We start from the raw sequence: 17,075 nt of genomic DNA, 5'->3' as shown, positions 1-17,075 counted from the left end.
ACCCCTGTCTGCCAAAAGACCTTGCTGATGCAGTATAACTATCTAGTCATAGGAGTCTAGCATTGTGTGGCCATTCCAGCATGCAAATCTTGATAAATATCCTTTCTGCTCTTTCTGATCACATAGAGAAAACGTGCAACTTCATCTAACTACTCCGAGTTAGATAAAGCTTAGCTTAACTGTATTCATACCACCAATGTCAGGTGTCAAGTAACTCCCACCCAAAGAAATGGTGGCGAAGTGGCTTCAGTGCATCAATTGCGGGGGACAACATGTTTACCATTTGTTTGTAACATTTAATTTCACACATTTTGTATAAAACTACATTTATTGAAAATACAAGCAGCTAAACTTAACATGATTTATAAAATTGCAATACTTTTTGTGTGTCTCCAAATGTGGATGTGAATCTACCAAAATGTTAAATAAATCAGTGCGTACATTGTAAAGTTGTAATAGATGCATGTCACCGATGCATTATTTGATATGCATTATTTGTTATTTGTGTATTACCTGTAGGACATGGAACATTTCATTTTTTATTTCAACACTAGAATGTATGGAATATACAGTACATTAATTATTTTTAAATAATTGCAATTAGAGAAAAATCTGGTGTCAAATCTCAATTAAAGTGAATAAGCAGTTATGAATAATACATTGGCACAGTTTGGTACAATAAATGGCACATGAGTATTTTTTCTGAAAAACTTGTATTCTGAAACAAACAAAGCATAACAGCATTAAAATAAGAATAAGCCTGACAAAATGGTGATAGAAAAACAACAGAAAATGATGAGCATGGACAATTATGTGTATGTAAGTACGTGTATGTCACACATGAGCAGAATACAGTCAAGTAAAAACAGACATAACTGGCAGTTAATCTTAGAAATAGAAAAACAAAATACATTTAGTAATTGGAAGAACTACACTACTGGAAAACAAAAATGATTTTTCACTTCAGCCCATGTTATTGATATAGGTGTATAAGGTCATCTGTGAATCAGCAGCGCTTTACTGTCAGTAATTCTCAGCACATGAGTGAAACAAAGAGGTAATATTTATAGCAAACAAACAAGTCAGTGATATCAGAACCTGATAGGACATAGAAATGTATTTTCCCTTTTGTACATTTATACAGCTCATAAAAAAGGAGGCATGAAGTTTCAGGCTATGCGGCCGTTTCCTGGATCAAGACCTCCAGTTTCTTTGGGAGCAGCTCTCTCCTCTCTGCGATATTCACCATCGGTTTTCCACAGTTCTGCCCATCGTGATACATCCTGTACACTGGATTAGAGTAGTTCATGGGCTGCAACGGCAAAAAAAATCCAGTTCAATTAGAACAAAATATAATCACTTTGCACCTGATTTACAAAGACCTGTAGCACATGCAAAACCTTGTAGAATGCATAAAACCAATAACATGAGCAATGATTGGTCATGGTAGTTGTTTTGCACCAATCATGTCATGTTTAAGCATTATGGAATGAGAACCCTTGGTATATTGTGGATATATTGGCACAGCCAGCAGGGTGTTTAGACACGTGAGTGCTGGTACACCCCCTAGCTGTGCCAATATCCACAATATACCACAGGTTTGAGTTTGATAACGCTTTTATATAAGGGTTACCATATTCATCTCGCATTTCACAAAAGAAAGACAAGACAAACATTAAATGAATGTATTTTTAATGGAAAAATGTTTTATGGGAAATGTATTCTGCTGAACAGTAGTTTATTGGTTGCTAAGCAATGTTAGCTAGCAATAATGTATCCTCACTGCACTAACGTTAGCTTGCTAGCTTGCTAGTTTACGTTACACCTGACGACACTGACACACAAGGCTGACACAGTGTTGTAGACGTCTGGACACTGCCATTGAAATTGAAAAATTGAAATAACTCATAGTGTCGTTTGGAGTCATCATTTACTTCACAGGGTTTGGTGGTCTAGCTGGAATTTCAATCCAAGGATGTTGGCTTAGTTGTATTTTTATCATTCCTATGCCTTCCAAAATCCCAGAGGATTTGTGTCAAAGGACACTAAAATCACTATTTATTTTTACTTTGGGAGGCTACTAGCGGCGAGATGATGATACCATTACCTTAATTTTGGTTACAAAGTAGATAACGGTGATCTACAAAGGCAGAGTAATATTAAAAGATGTGGGAACATTCCATTTTGCCATGTGTACATCATGGATATTGGCACATCTGGAATGCAAACTGACCAATTGAGACAATGGACCGGATCGATTCATTGTATAATTTTTGTTTTGTGCATGCTAAAAGGTTTTTCTAAATCTAAAGGGCTTTGTGTTTTTCCTCTGCACTAAAAATAATAACCTAACTTGAAATCTGTTGACAAGAATTTCATCATCTAACCAGGTTATGACAGACTAGATTACTGACAAAGCCGAATACTAACAGAGGTTTTTCTTTTATTTTTCATTTCATATTCATAGGCTTGAGCACTAATAATAATGCCAGTCTTCCTGTCACCAAGCTTCATCAAAGTCTTATTTTCTTGTGGGGATTTTTTGCAGTCCTATGAATGGCCGAATGGCCTTATAAGACTCAGACGGAAGAGTTTTCTCAACAAGTTTAAAAATACTGGGATGCTTGTCTTTCAGTTGACAGAAAGCAGATGAAACAAGCCAAAGAGCTGAGCTACATGTCACATAAATGCGAGTCTTTATGATGAACAATACATCGTAACACAATTGTACTGTAAAATGCCTACGCTTAAAGTCTGTCTGGAAGGGTTCAGGATTGATTCAGTAGAAAAAAAGATTACTAGTCTAACTTTATAAATGGGCGCATTGGGAAATGAAACTATTATTATTTATATACTGGGACATGGACATTCTGTTTCTGCCTCGAGGCTGCTACAGTATCTTAGTAGGGTTGGCGTCAGACCAGTTATAAAACATCTCTTTCGAGAACATACCTGCACCTGCAAAGACCCCCTGACCTGGAGTGTGTGAGCAAGCCGCACTGGAGGGGTGTGGGTGGGCCTCACCTTTCCTGGAATAATCTCCTTTGAGTTGGGGTGCGTCTGCAGGTTTCGGGCATCACTAGACTGAACACACCAGCCCTGGAACAAAAAAAGAAAAAGAAGTGCCCCTGTGTCATGGGAATCCCATATTAACAACTTCTTTTACTTGAATTTATTATGGGCAATTCCAATTTCACCCTGATTTAAAGCTGATTTATATAATACATAAATACATAAATTGCAGTCATGTAGGTTTTAGCAAACCAATAAACATGAATTGGAAATAACAGAAAGAGGAGAAAAGTATTTACAGCATGGATTTGTGACGGAAATATTTGAGACTGAGCTTAAGCAACAGGAACATCTGGTGCATAAGAGTAATGAGGAAGAAAATAGATTTTTATTTCATTTGACAAGGAGGCACATAACTTATAATGAACTAAAACATGGGCCAAACTGTATGGGAAGTTTCTCTGTTGCATAGGAGTATTTGGATGGACATGCTGAGAAACCAACTGATCATGATGTTATGTACTTACGAGCTAGTACCTCTAATAGGCAATTAATGTAAAAAGAAATATCATGGACAAGAACTTTGAGAAACCAACAATTATTTGAGAACAGTGTTTCACTTAGCTTTTGTGCAAATCTCAATGAACATAACTTGATAACTTAGGTGCTGCAGATGATTATAAGGTTAAAAAAATCTCCAAAACGCAGGTGACATTTCCATCACACACTATCTGTTAGGTGAACCTGAGTACTTGTTGAATGTTGAAGGGTATGAAGAATGAAGTAGCTCCTGGAACCCACTATTTTGTTCGGATTGATTTTATTCACGTTTTTCTGCCATTTCCCTTGAAATAACCGTGCTCTGGCATCGCTCAGGATCGGAAAACATGGTAGGCTTTTTAGAGAGATGACCTCCTAAATTCCTTAAATTATGGCAGAGATTGAGCACCTGGCGGGACTGTAGTGCACATATTTTCTCATTCCCAAGCCACAAAATATGTCACAAAATTTGCCTCGTAAGGAACACATTTGCCACATGAATAGTGTTGGCCATATTGGATTTTTTCAGAATTTGCATTAAAAAAACCCCCACTTTTAATCCTTCTCCTAACAAATTTAGTTATTGCCAAAGATTGTGGTATTTTGGCTTATCTGACATACCTGCTGTATATCGGGATATTACTTTTCTTGTGGTAATTTCAAAATATGGACAAATGACATTCAATGAATTTGCAGTGGGCGTGGTTTATCACAAAATTGCTAATCATACCAAGTCCATAGGCATAAAGTAATGACAGTGTAGGGGTCCTCGCACAGGACTCCAAATTATGTAGGGTCCTCGCACGGGCCGCCAAATAACGCAGGGATTTTACTCTCTACGAAACCGGGGCGCCAGTTAAACGTTGTGTAGCAGTATAACTGCAAATAGTAATCAGTCTCATAAAATTACTATTATCAGAAATATCTAACCACAAATTTAGTATTTTAATTAATAATTAAAATAACCAATATTAAAGATTAAACATACCGATAACCTGAAGTTCTTCGAAAGACTGCTTTAACTCGGCTCTCATGTCTATGTGATTCCAAAACGGACACCGGGGTTTAATAAAATATATTTATTAAACAAACGTAAAACACAGAACAGATAAACTAACGGGAAGTTAGTAATGAAATTTAGTAGGTTAAGTTAGGGCGTGTATGTGTGTGTGTGGCTAGCTTGAGTAAGCTAGAGTTCTGGGTGTGGTAATGAGTTAGAGTTAGCTGTGAGAAGGGACTACTAGTTTTACTCTATATATGCGCAAAAGACGGTGAATCAATTCACGTACATATATATGTAGCTAACCAAACACATTACAATGGTAGGATGGTAAATACTGAAAACACAGATTCACAAAAACAGTTAAGACTAAACTAAACACTGGCTATGCCTGAATGTTTGTTACTGAATGTTACTGAGTCCATACGCATTGGATCCAAAAGATGTGCTGTCCTTGTAGCAGCCGCGATGGTGCTGTGAATGTGTGTCCTGGAGAGATGCGCAGGCTGGGGCGTCTTAGTCGCGCGTTGTCGTCTGGTCCGCTCGGTTGTTGGAAGGATGTTCGTTGGTCCCTTTTCCGGGTGGAAAAGTTCGTTGCTGTTGTTCTTTGGTGAGCTTTGCAGGGGTAAACTGATGTAGCGTTCCGCGTACACCAGTTTCCACTCGCTGTAGGCCACGAAGTTACCGCGAGGTAACTGGGTGTGTCCGTAGGCCTGGTAGTGCGCTGTGCAGCATTCAGCCTCTGTCCGAGTCTCGGAGCAGATGAGCTGAAGCCAATGGCCACAAAGGGTGCGTCGAAGAGAAGAAGCAGAAGAGGCAGAAGAGACAGAAGAGAGATCCCAAGAACGTGTCTTGTTCTTATACGGGACCGTTTATTGCTCCCGCCATTACGGGATTGGCTGAACCAAGTTAGACGTCATTCGTGGTGGACGTCGCGGAATTTTCCTGTGGGAATGTGGAAGTTGTAGTCCCTACAACAGTTTGTTGGTGAATTGACAATTAGATCTTGACTCCAGCCCTGAAAGTCAAATATTGGTTATTGTGTGTCCATTTTTAGTTCAAAGTTTGTTTTGGTAGGGGTACAGTTGTTGTCTTTTACGAGCATCTGACCGTAACAGGGGAAGATGCACTGGTTATCAGTAGCCTACACCGTTCACAGCGGATGTCAAAAACCACCTCCAGAACTGACAAGGATGAGAAAGTTGATCCCAGCGCGTTCCAAAATCTGTATTGTCACACTTACACATTGTCTCCTAGCATTTGCCAATTAGGTATTGTTAAAATGCGTAGGCCTATATTCTGCAATCCACATAGGCTAAACTATGTAGCCGCTTATTAATAGCCTAATTAGCAACAATGAAACTGATGTGATGTGATGTGGTATCACATCAATTTAATCTGGATTGCGTGCACGTTGGCTCACATTACTACGGGGACAAGCAAACAGAGTTTGTGTAAGATTTGATAGAGCAGCGTGCAATTAGTCGAATTGCAGGTCTTTCTGTTCAACATTATTTGGGCTGGGGATGCTGATAAGTCGTCTGCATACTGAACTGACAATGCATAGGCTATGGAGAAGGACTGCTCCTCATCAGAGGCGTGCAAAAGTTCATGGGGAAGCAGAGAGTTAAAACGCTTTGCAACTTCTTTAATAGCATGAGTCACGGCAAGGCAACATGAGTCACATTTGGGTGAAATATGAAGTTTTTTGGTGGTTGAAGTGCATTTTGCACCAAAGGTTAACTGATGTGCTCAGATGCATGTATCAAAAGCACACTGTGTGAAGAGTTTTGAAGAAGTGGACATGGTATTGAGACAAGTGTGAAAACGATTGTAAAAAACTGTAAATGGTCAAATACAAATTATATTAGTCATTAATAGTTCAAGTTATTCTGGCAAAATTAGCGGAGTTTATTCAGAACACAGGAAAGGAGGCTCCGACCGACGGTCGAACCTCGGATCCAGGAGGAGCAATGTGGCTTCCGTCCTGGCCGTGGAACAGTGGACCAGCTCTTTACCTTGGCAGGGTTGCTGGCGGGGTCATGGGAGTTTGCCCATCCAGTCCACATGTGCTTTGTGGACTTGGAGAAGGCTTTCGACCGTGTCCCCCGGGGAACCCTGTGGGGTGTACTGCGGGAGTATGGGGTACCGGGGCCGTTGTTACGAGCCATCAGGTCCCTGTATAACCAAAGTGAGAGCTGTGTCCGCATTCTCGGCACAAAGTCAAGCACGTTTCCAGTGGGTGTTGGACTCCGCCAAGGTTGCCCCTTGTCACCGGTCCTGTTTGTGGTATTCATGGACAGGATCTCAAGGCGCAGCCGAGGTGAGGAGAGTGTCCAGTTTGGTGACCTCAGAATCGCATCTCTGCTTTTTGCGGATGATGTGGTTCTGCTGGCTTCATCGGATCGTGACCTTCAGCACGCACTGGAGCGGTTTGCAGCCGAGTGTGAAGCGGCCGGGATGAGAGTCAGCACCTCCAAGTCCGAGGCCATGGTTCTCTGCCGGAAAACGGTGGATTGCTCCCTCCGGGTTGGGAACAAGTCTTTGCCCCAAGTGAAGGAGTTCAAGTATCTCGGGGTCTTGTTCACGAGTGAGGGTAGAAGGGAGCGTGAGATCGACAGGCGGATCGGTGCAGCGTCAGCAGTAATGCGGGCGTTGCACCGGACCGTTGTGGTGAAGATTTACTGGTCGATCCATGTTCCAACCCTCACCTATGGTCACAAGCTTTGGGTAGTGACCGAAAGAACGAGATCGCGTATACAAGCGGCCGAAATGAGCTTCCTCCGTAGGGTGGCCGGGCTCAGCCTTAGAGATAGGGTGAGGAGCTCGGACATCCGGAGGGAGCTCGGAGTAGAGCCGCTGCTCCTTCGCGTCGAAAGGAGCCAATTGAGGTGGTTCGGGCATCTGATCAGGATGCCTCCCGGGCGCCTCCCTTTGGAGGTTTTCCGGGCTCGTCCAACTGGGCGGAGACCCCGAGGGAGACCCAGAGCCCGCTGGAGAGATTATATATCTCTCCTGGCCAGGGAACGCCTCGGGATCCCCCAGGAGGAGCTAGAATGCGCTGCTGGGGAGATTGACGCCTGGAATACCCGGCTTTGCCTACTGCCCCCGCGACCCGACTCCGGATAAGCGGGTGATGATGGATGGATGGATGGATGGATTCAGAACACAAGTGGAATATTGTAAAACGCAGATTTTGAAATCGTTTACTTTCTGAATACAAAAGATATCATCGGACAGGGCAACCACTGTTTATGCCGGTAAAAAAAGTCTGGCAATTCAACACAAAAACTATGTTTAAAGTGACAAATAATGTCATAATGGTTATCAAAAGCCGAAAAAGGCAGGAAATTCACAGAAGCACCGAGAACATTATCTTGACCTATGCAGTGACAAGGCTTCCGACACACACAAAGCATTAATACCTGTTATGGGTACTGTAACTATGGTGGTCTACTTCAAACTACATGTACCACTGGGCAGGCTACTGAGGATTCAATCAAATATACTCTTTGAATCAACAACCAAATAGATTATTTTCAGAGGAACGCAGGAGTTGATTAATTTCTAGAAATCAAGGTAAGTATTTTGTTGCTGTATGTACTTAAAATGTACCACTTATGAGTCTTGTTTCTTTCCAGTAATTAATGCTCTGCAGAATAAAACAAATATATATCACCGTCACATTCATGATTTGAAAATAATATATAGTCATAGAGGAATATCAACATCCATGTGTTTCAGTCAGTATACATCTCCATATCTTAATTTGATGATCTAGCCTTGAATAACACATATGTAGGCTAGAGTCCTTTCTCTATCATTACGGGTACACTCATTAAATAAAGTACAGTCAGGTCCATAAATATTGGGACATCGACACAATTCTCATCTTTTTGGCTCTATACACCACCACAATGGATTTGAAATGAAACAAACAAGATGTGCTTTAATTGCAGACTTTCAGCTTTAATTTGAGGGTATTTACATCCAAATCAGGTGTAGGAATTACAACAGTTTCTATATGTGCCTCCCACTTTTTAAGGGACCAAAAGTAATGGGACAATTGGCTGCTCAGCTGTTACATGGCCAGGTGTGTTATTCCCTCATTATCTCATTTCCAAGGAGCAGATAAAAGGTCTAGAGTTAATTTCAAGTGTGCTATTTGCATTTGGAATCTGTTGCTGTCAGCTCTGTTGCTATGAAGTGCCGTCCAATGAGTTTCCATTGTGGTGGTGTATAGAGCCAAAAAGATGAGAATTGTGTCGATGTCTCAATATTTATGGACCTGACTGTAAATTCATATTTCACCCCAAAATGAAAAAATGGCTGTTTTCTTAGTTCCTAATGGCTAAATGAATCTATATTGCATAGCAGATTCTGTACTGGTCTTAATATCAAAATCAATATTAATGAAATTGGCTCATTTCAGCCCAAACGCTTTCCAATCTTCACCATTCATTTGTGATTGAGCAAGGTAATGTATGTATGTATGGAGATATGAATGTGAATTAGACTATTTTTGAGACAAGAAATTAGCTGATAATTGTTTGGTGAACTATTGCTTTAAGGCTTCATCTTCAAAAGATAAATACTAGTGCAGTTCTGAGTGCTTTTATTTCATAACTGATTTAAAGTATATGTGTAATGTCTATGTGAGCCCGCACAAAATATTAATGTTGGTTGCACTGCTAAATCATACCATCCTATAATAGTGTTATAATGATGATCGTCATAATTATAATAATCAAGAAAACTAGAAAAAATTCCAGGGAAATTTGAAGTGTGCTGCTGCTGGTGCCCATCCCTCACACAAACACAGATGTAACCCACAATTTGGTCCTCACAAAAATGGAGAACCTCATCTATACACTTGTGTGTGTGTGTGTATGTATTTGCCCTTATGATAAGTTCATAGGCCACACACACACACACACACACACACACACACACACACACACACAGATCTAAAACAAAATTTGGTCCTCACAAAAATAGACATCCTCATCTATACACATGTTCTGGGCAGTTGCTAGGGTGTTCTGGGCGGTTGCTAAGGTGTTCTGGGCGGTTGCTAGGGTGTTCTGGGTGGTTGCTAGGGTGGTCTGGGCAGTATAAGGGTACAATTCCCAAGGTGGCGTTGTCTGGCTAAGTATGGGTTGCTCAACCACACCCACCCTCCTGTTACAGTTAGCACAACCATTAAGACATGGACATAGAAATAAAACAGTTAAAAACCTCGGTATTTTCATATAATGTGGACAGGATGGAGTCAGTCAGCTAGCTAGTTAGTTAGTCAGTCAGCTAACTAGCTAGTTAGTTAGCCAGTCAGCTAACTAGTTAGCCAGTCAGCTAGTTAGTTAGTTAGTCAGTCAGCTAACTAGTTAGCCAGTCAGCTAGCTAGCTAGTTAGTCAGTCAGTAAGTCAGCTAACTAGTTAGTTAGTTAGTTAGCCAGTCAGCTAGCTAGTTAGTTAGTCAGCCAGTCAGCTAACTAGTTAGTTAGTTAGCCAGTCAGCTAACTAGTTAGTTAGTCAGCTAACTAGCTAGTTAGTTAGTTAGCCAATCAGCTAATTAGTTAGCCAGTCAGCTAGTTAGTTAGCCAGGCAGCTAGTTAGGAAGTTAGTTAGTCAGTCAGCTAACTAGTTAGCCAGTCAGCTAGCTAGCTAGTTAGTCTGTCAGTAAGTCAGCTAACTAGCTAGTTAGTTAGTTAGCCAGTCAGCTAGCTAGTTAGCCAGTCAGCTAACTAGTTAGTTAGTCAGTTAGTAACAGTCACTTAGTTAATCAGTTAGTCAGACCGTCAGTTAGTTAGTTAAGCTAGCTAGCGCAGAAGCTAATGTTAACTAGCGCGACGAAGCTAACGCAAGCTAGCGCAACGAAGCTAACGAAAGCTAGCACCAAAGCTAACGTCAAACATATCGCTGTATCTTGAAAACTATAACTCACATTTAAAAAAAAATCATTTTGAGTGAACCGAGACTTCAGTGGCGAGATCGATCTATGAGATATGTCGGTAGGATTTAGAATGCAGGAGTTGTGGCAGTTTAAAAATCGCCATATTTTATTTATTTTACTCTGCAGTTTACCACTCAGATAACATGGGAAGCTAGCCAAGGCTAGCGCTAGCTTCGGCTACTTCCGGTTCTATTCCGGTCACAGGCTGTGAATGCTGCGGTTAAAATGAGTGATACTACATGTATTGTGCTTATTTGTGTCAGTTTTAGACTTCATATTTATGTTGTGGTCGAAGCTAGGGCTAGCCTCGGCTGAACATACAAGCATGTCGCAGCCTGCTATGTGTCAGGGCCGTTGCTAAGGCAACCAGCACGCGCGCACGTGTTTCTCTGGTGATTCGTAACCAGAGAGAGAGAGAGAGAGAGAGAGAGAGAGAGAGGGGGGGGGGGGGGGGGGGGGGATGGGCGGTTGAGTGAGCTGAGTGTGCTGGTTGCCAAGCAACCAGGGGCTCGTGCATGTTGTGTGTGTGAGAGTCTCTGTCTGTTAGAGATCTAGGAACTAACTTTTTTTCTGACATGCTCGGGTTTAAACGCTTCTCTTTCCAAAACTATACGTCATATCTCTTAGATATTTGAATGTGAGTGACAGGGAAAATATGAACAGTTTGATATATGATATGTCAAGGTACTGTGAAAATTGAAGGAGTAGCGGCAGTTTGTGTGTACAACTTTGTGTAAATGTTTAACTGCGTACAACTTTGTGTAAATGTTTAACTGCTTACGGCCTGAATGCTAGTGGTGAAGCTAACTGACGCTGGTGCCGAACAAATCCATGTATCTTCAAGTCAGATCTAATTTATTTTTGTATTTTGAGCGACCCAAGACTTCAATGGTGATTCCGATCTATGAGATGTGTCTGTAGGATTTAAAATGCAGGAGCGGTGACAGTTTATAAATCACCATATTGTGCCTACTTTACGCGGCAGTTGACGCTTCAGATAACATTGGAGTCAATGAGAGCTGGATCCGGCACTCTCTGCACTTTTGGGCGATTTATTAAAAAACCGTGAGTCCTATCTCAATGGAAGTAACATTGAATGAGAGAGGACAAGTTTCTCTACACTTTGAAGGGCTGAATGCTAGAGTGGGTGATGTCACCGCACTCTAAAGCCACGCAATACACACCCATTATAAAATCTGAAAATCTCTAAAATTTCATAAAACATAAACTGTGATTTTGTAAAAACCGTAGAAGATATGAAAAAGTGGACCAACACAGGTCAAAGTCTTGTGACCCGTTTAATCCCTTTAATCACGCTTAATCTGCGACAAAGTATGACGAAGTGGTGTGGCTCCAAAGAGGGGTGGGTTTGATCAATTTGTGAGATTTTTTTTTACGAATTCTCATTCATTCCTATGGGCAAAAATCGTGGGCATTTCGTAAGAAAACGGGATGTCGCAGAATTGAGAAAAGTCTTTCCCATCGATTCCCATGTATTCCGGTCGTTTTGATATATATCTTGCCTGGGATTTCTCAAAGCTGTGGGAGGAGTAGCATGCCAAACTTTTGAAGGAAGAAAATTAAAGAAATAAAATTATGAAGTATGGCTGAGAATATTAAGGTGTGTGCTTTTGCACTACAAAGCTCTGCTTTGTATTGCAATGCGCAGCACACAATTATATTTACAATTGTATATAGCACTTTTAAAGAACTCAAATACTTTACAAAATCTGGGGGGAAAAAGACAATTACTATGGCAACTGACAATAGATTAGTCAGATTATTGAAATGTATTCTTTATTCACACAGGGAGGACTCATTTCCAAGAGTTCCCTGTTAACAAAAACAAAATATAACTATACATTTTAAAATAGAAACTAACACAATTTAAAAGTAAAATCAATCAAATCACAAATTCTACAAAACATCCACTGTGATCTGATTGTACAGTTGTCTGAGCATTTTCATGGCTGCTACCATTAGGTGAGATATACACTATGTAATTATTTCATTTGGCAGTGATTACCTTTTTTAATTTATTTTACAGAGCATGAATTACTAGAAAGTAACAAGTCACAAAATTGGTACAAAATACTTACCTAATTGATTTCTAGAAATTAATCATCTCCTGCATTACTCTGAACATAATTTATTTGGTTGTTGATTCAATGAGAATATTTGATTGAATCCTCAGCAGTCTGCCCAGTGGTACATTTTGTTTGAAATAGACCACCATAGGTCCAGTACCCATAGCAGGTATTAATGCATTGTGTGTTGGAAGCCTTATCAGGGCATAGGTCAAGATAATGGTCTCGGTGCTATTGTGAATTGCCTGTCTTTTTTGGCTTTTGCAAATCATTATCTCTTCTTTAAAAGTAGTTTTTGGGTTGTATTTCATGTCTTTGTCGGCTTTTGCCAACCATGATGATATTATCTCTCACTTCAAATGTAGTTTTTTGGTTGAATAATATTAATAATAGCTTCATAATAATAATAATATATTATAATCAGTGCAATCTGAGCACATAAGTAAATAAGAGTAGAAATGGTATTTATTTATATTTTAAATGAATACTCCATAATAAAGATGTTCAGTCTGATTTCCTATTTCTATTGCCATTTCTGGCTCACTGCCACATTTTCTTGTATGTACTGTACATATGCATAGATAAGTATCAAAAACATTACCAATTAAAATCACAGCATTATTTCAACTATTCTCTTGCATACATAGTGCTGCACAATACAACTCATGATATGCTACACTCATACAGTATGGTGTATGTCTGATGATGACTAACTGAATATCTGGATACTTTCTTGCCCTTATAATTTCCTATTGCCAATGGTGCTCATACACAGAGGAGTTAAGTATGTATTGTACGCAAGTATGTACTGTATATTTCTGTACCTTATGTGGGTCCAGTCTAAAATGTGGCTGCAGGAGGCTCCCAGCGTCTGTGTGGTTGTCATGGTCCAGCTCGTACATGTTGTAGGAGGGGTTTCCAATCTCCACATTTATTCCTCCATTGGTCATGGGCTGTCGCTTCACTCTCTTGTGCCTGTAAACGAGAGTATGCTGGGTCGTAAAAAAGGGAGGGAGCACAGCCAGGTTGCTACAGTATGTTGATAATCATTATGTATGATAGTTGTAATTTATGACATGGTGTTGTACCTTTGTCGTCTCCTACAGATGAAGACCCCTGCCACCACTGTGGTTATTAATGTCAGCAGTAAGACGAGAGGGACGATGATGGCTATGCTGCCTGCAGAACACAGGAGAAAGGCAAGGGTCACAAGAGCACACAGAAACACACGGTACATACATACACAAATACACACATACAGTCAGGTCCATAAATATTGGGACATCGACACAATTCTCATCTTTTTGGCTCGATACACCACCACAATGGATTTGAAATGAAATGAACAAGATGTGCTTTAACTGCAGACTTTCAGATTTAATTTGAGGGTATTTACAGGTGAACGGTGTAGGAATTACAGCAGTTTCTATATGTGCCTCCCACTTTTTAAGGGACCAAAAGTAATGGGACAAACTAACAATCATAAATCAAACTTTGACTTTTTGATACTTGGTTGCAAATCCTTTGCAGTCAATTACAGCCTGAAGTCTGGAACGCATAGACATCACCAGACGCTGGGTTTCATCCCTGGTGATGCTCTGCCAGGCCTCTACTGCAACTGTCTTCAGTTCCTGCTTGTTCTTGGGGCATTTTCCCTTCAGTTTTGTCTTCAGCAAGTGAAATGCATGTTCAATCGGATTCAGGTCAGGTGGTTGACTTGGCCATTGCATAACATTCCACTTCTTTGCCTTAAAAAACTCTTTGGTTGCTTTCGCAGTATGCTTCGGGTCATTGTCCATCTGCACTGTGAAGCGCCGTCCAATGAGTTCTGAAGCATTTGGCTGAATATGAGCAGATAATATTGCCCGAAACACTTCAGAATTCATCCTGCTGCTTTTGTCAGCAGTCACATCATCAATAAATACAAGGGAACCAGTTCCATTGTATGTAAATATGGATGTAAATACCCTCAAATTAAAGCTGAAAGTCTGCAGTTAAAGCACATCTTGTTCGTTACATTTCAAATGTGGTGGTGTATAGAGCTAAAAAGATGAGAATTGTGTCGATGTCCCAATATTTATGGACCTGACTGTATATCTGTACACAAAAAAACACACGCACACATAATACATACACACACACAAAAACACACAGACGGTACATACACACCCACACACACACGTACACACAAACACACACAAACCGTACATATACACAGACACAAACTGTACATATACACAGACACAATATATACAGACAAACCGTACAATACACAGACACAATATATACAGACACAAACCGTACATAAATACAGACACAAGCACGCATGGCACATACAGGTGCATCTCAAAAAATGTGAATATCGTGGAAAAGTTCATATTTTTCCGATTCATTACACATAAAGTGACATATTTCATTCTTTGTTTTAATCTTGATGCTTACAGCTCATGAAAATAAAAAATCCAGTATCTCAAAATATTCGAAGATTACAAAAAAATTAAAAAAAAGATACAGAAATGACGACCTTCTGAAAAGTATGTTCAAGTTTAACTTTTTGAATTAAATGATGGAAAAATATGAAATTTTCCACGATACAAATTTTTTTTCCGATGCACCTGTTTACACACACATACTGTACAGACAAACACACACACACACACACACACACACACAAACACAGACAGTACATATGCACACACACACACACACACACACACCCACACAATTATATACACTCACCAAGCACTTTATTAGGTACTTTATTACAACTACTTATTCATGTGATTATCTAATCAGCCAATTGTGTGGCAGCAGTGCAATGCATACAATCATGTAGATATGGGTCAGGAACTTCAGTTAATGTTCACATCAACCATCAGAATGGGGAAAAAATGCGAGCTAAGTGACTTTGACCGTGGAATGATTGTTGATGGCAGACACAAAACAAAAAAAATCCAGTGAATAGCAGTTCTGCAGGCAGAAACACCTTGTTAATGAGAGACGTCAGAGGAGAATGGCCAGACTGGTCAAAGCTGACAGTAACGCAAATAACCACACATTACAACAGCAATTTTTAAAAAATCATCTGGAAAAGAGAAATTCACTGTCTACCTCAAGGCAGCTATCCTCATAAGAACTACTATAAGAACAAGGGACATTCAATGAAAATAAAATATTTTTTACATCCTGGTATCATGTCAGATATATTATTACAGGAAACGTTTCTGTAGAGGTAGGTGGGTGTAGGTGGGTGTAGGAGGTAGAGAGGGTGTACAGGTAGGTGGGTGTAGGAGGTGGAGAGGGTGTAGAGGTAGGTGGGTGTAGGAGGTGGAGAGGGTGTAGAGGTAGGTGGGTGTAGGAGGTGGAGAGGGTGTAGAGGTAGGTGGGGTGTAGGAGGTGGAGAGGGTGTAGAGGTAGGTGGGTGTAGGAGGTGTAGAGGTAGGTGGGTGTAGGAGGTGGAGAGGGTGTAGAGGTAGGTGGGGTGTAGGAGGTGGAGAGGGTGTAGAGGTAGGTGGGGTGTAGGAGGTGGAGAGGGTGTAGAGGTAGGTGGGGTGTAGGAGGTGTGCAGGTAGGTGGGTGTATAAGGTGTAGGAGGTAGGTAGGGTGTATCATGTCAGATATATTATTACAGGAAACGTTTCTGTAGAGGTAGCTGGGTGTAGGAGGTGTAGGAGGTGGAGAGGGTGTAGAGGTAGGTGGGTGTAGGAGGTAGAGAGGGTGTAGAGGTAGGTGGGTGTAGGAGGTGTATAAGGTGTAGAGGTAGGTGGGTGTAGGAGGTGGAGAGGGTGTAGAGGTAGGTGGGTGTAGGAGGTGGAGAGGGTGTAGAGGCAGGTGGGTGTAGGAGGTGTACAGGTAGGTGGGGTGTATACATTTACATTTTTTTACATTTTTGTCATTTGGCAGACGCTTTTAATCCAAAGCGACTTACAAGTGCATAGGTTCTACCACAAGTCAAAGCATCACATCCAGAACTAGGAAACTACACATGGAATGCTGTTCTAAACATATAGTCGTCATCATAAGTGCAATTTTTTTTTTGGGTTTAGACAATGATAGGGGTATCAGAAAGGGGGGGGTGGGGGAAATCAGGAGGGAGGACTAAGGTAGAGTTTGAAAAGGTGTGTTTTGAGTCTGCGTCGAAATAGGGGGAGGGATTCTGCTGTCCTGACAGTGGTAGGCAAGTCATTCCACCACTGAGGAACCAGAACGGAAAACAGGCGTGAACGTGCAGCTCGACCGCCAGGTGCACGTAGAGAGGGAAGGTGTAGAGGTAGGTGGGGTGTATAAGGTGTGCAGGTAGGTGGGTGTATAAGGTGTAGGAGGTGTGCAGGTAGGTGGGGTGTATAAGGTGTAGAGGTAGGTGGGTGTAGGAGGTGGAGAGGGTGTACAGGTAGGTGGGTGTAGGAGGTGGAGAGGGTGTAGAGGTAGGTGGGTGTAGGAGGTGGAGAGGTAGGTGGGGTGTATAAGGTGTACAGGTAGGTGG

General features: G+C 41.0%; 1 protein-coding gene across 1 annotated transcript in view; it reads right to left on the bottom strand.

Annotated features, from left to right (window-relative positions):
* Window positions 1-347: 347 nt before the first annotated feature.
* Window positions 348-17,075, bottom strand: part of LOC133116330 (low-density lipoprotein receptor-related protein 1B-like) — a 447,656-nt gene continuing 430,928 nt past the window's right edge. Inside the window, exons 89-92 of the mRNA XM_061225770.1 lie at window positions 13,681-13,771; window positions 13,417-13,567; window positions 3,025-3,099; window positions 348-1,312 (exon numbers count right to left, since the gene is read on the bottom strand). Of these exons, the coding sequence (XP_061081754.1) occupies window positions 1,175-1,312; window positions 3,025-3,099; window positions 13,417-13,567; window positions 13,681-13,771 (455 nt within the window). The 3' untranslated portion in view covers window positions 348-1,174. The remainder of the gene's footprint in view (window positions 1,313-3,024; window positions 3,100-13,416; window positions 13,568-13,680; window positions 13,772-17,075) is intronic.

The sequence above is a fragment of the Conger conger genome, chromosome 17 (assembly GCF_963514075.1).
Source record: "Conger conger chromosome 17, fConCon1.1, whole genome shotgun sequence".
NCBI classification, from domain to species: Eukaryota; Metazoa; Chordata; class Actinopteri; order Anguilliformes; family Congridae; genus Conger; species Conger conger.
The sequence above is the reverse complement of the archived record's forward strand: the minus strand, read 5'-3'. Positions and strand labels throughout refer to the sequence as shown.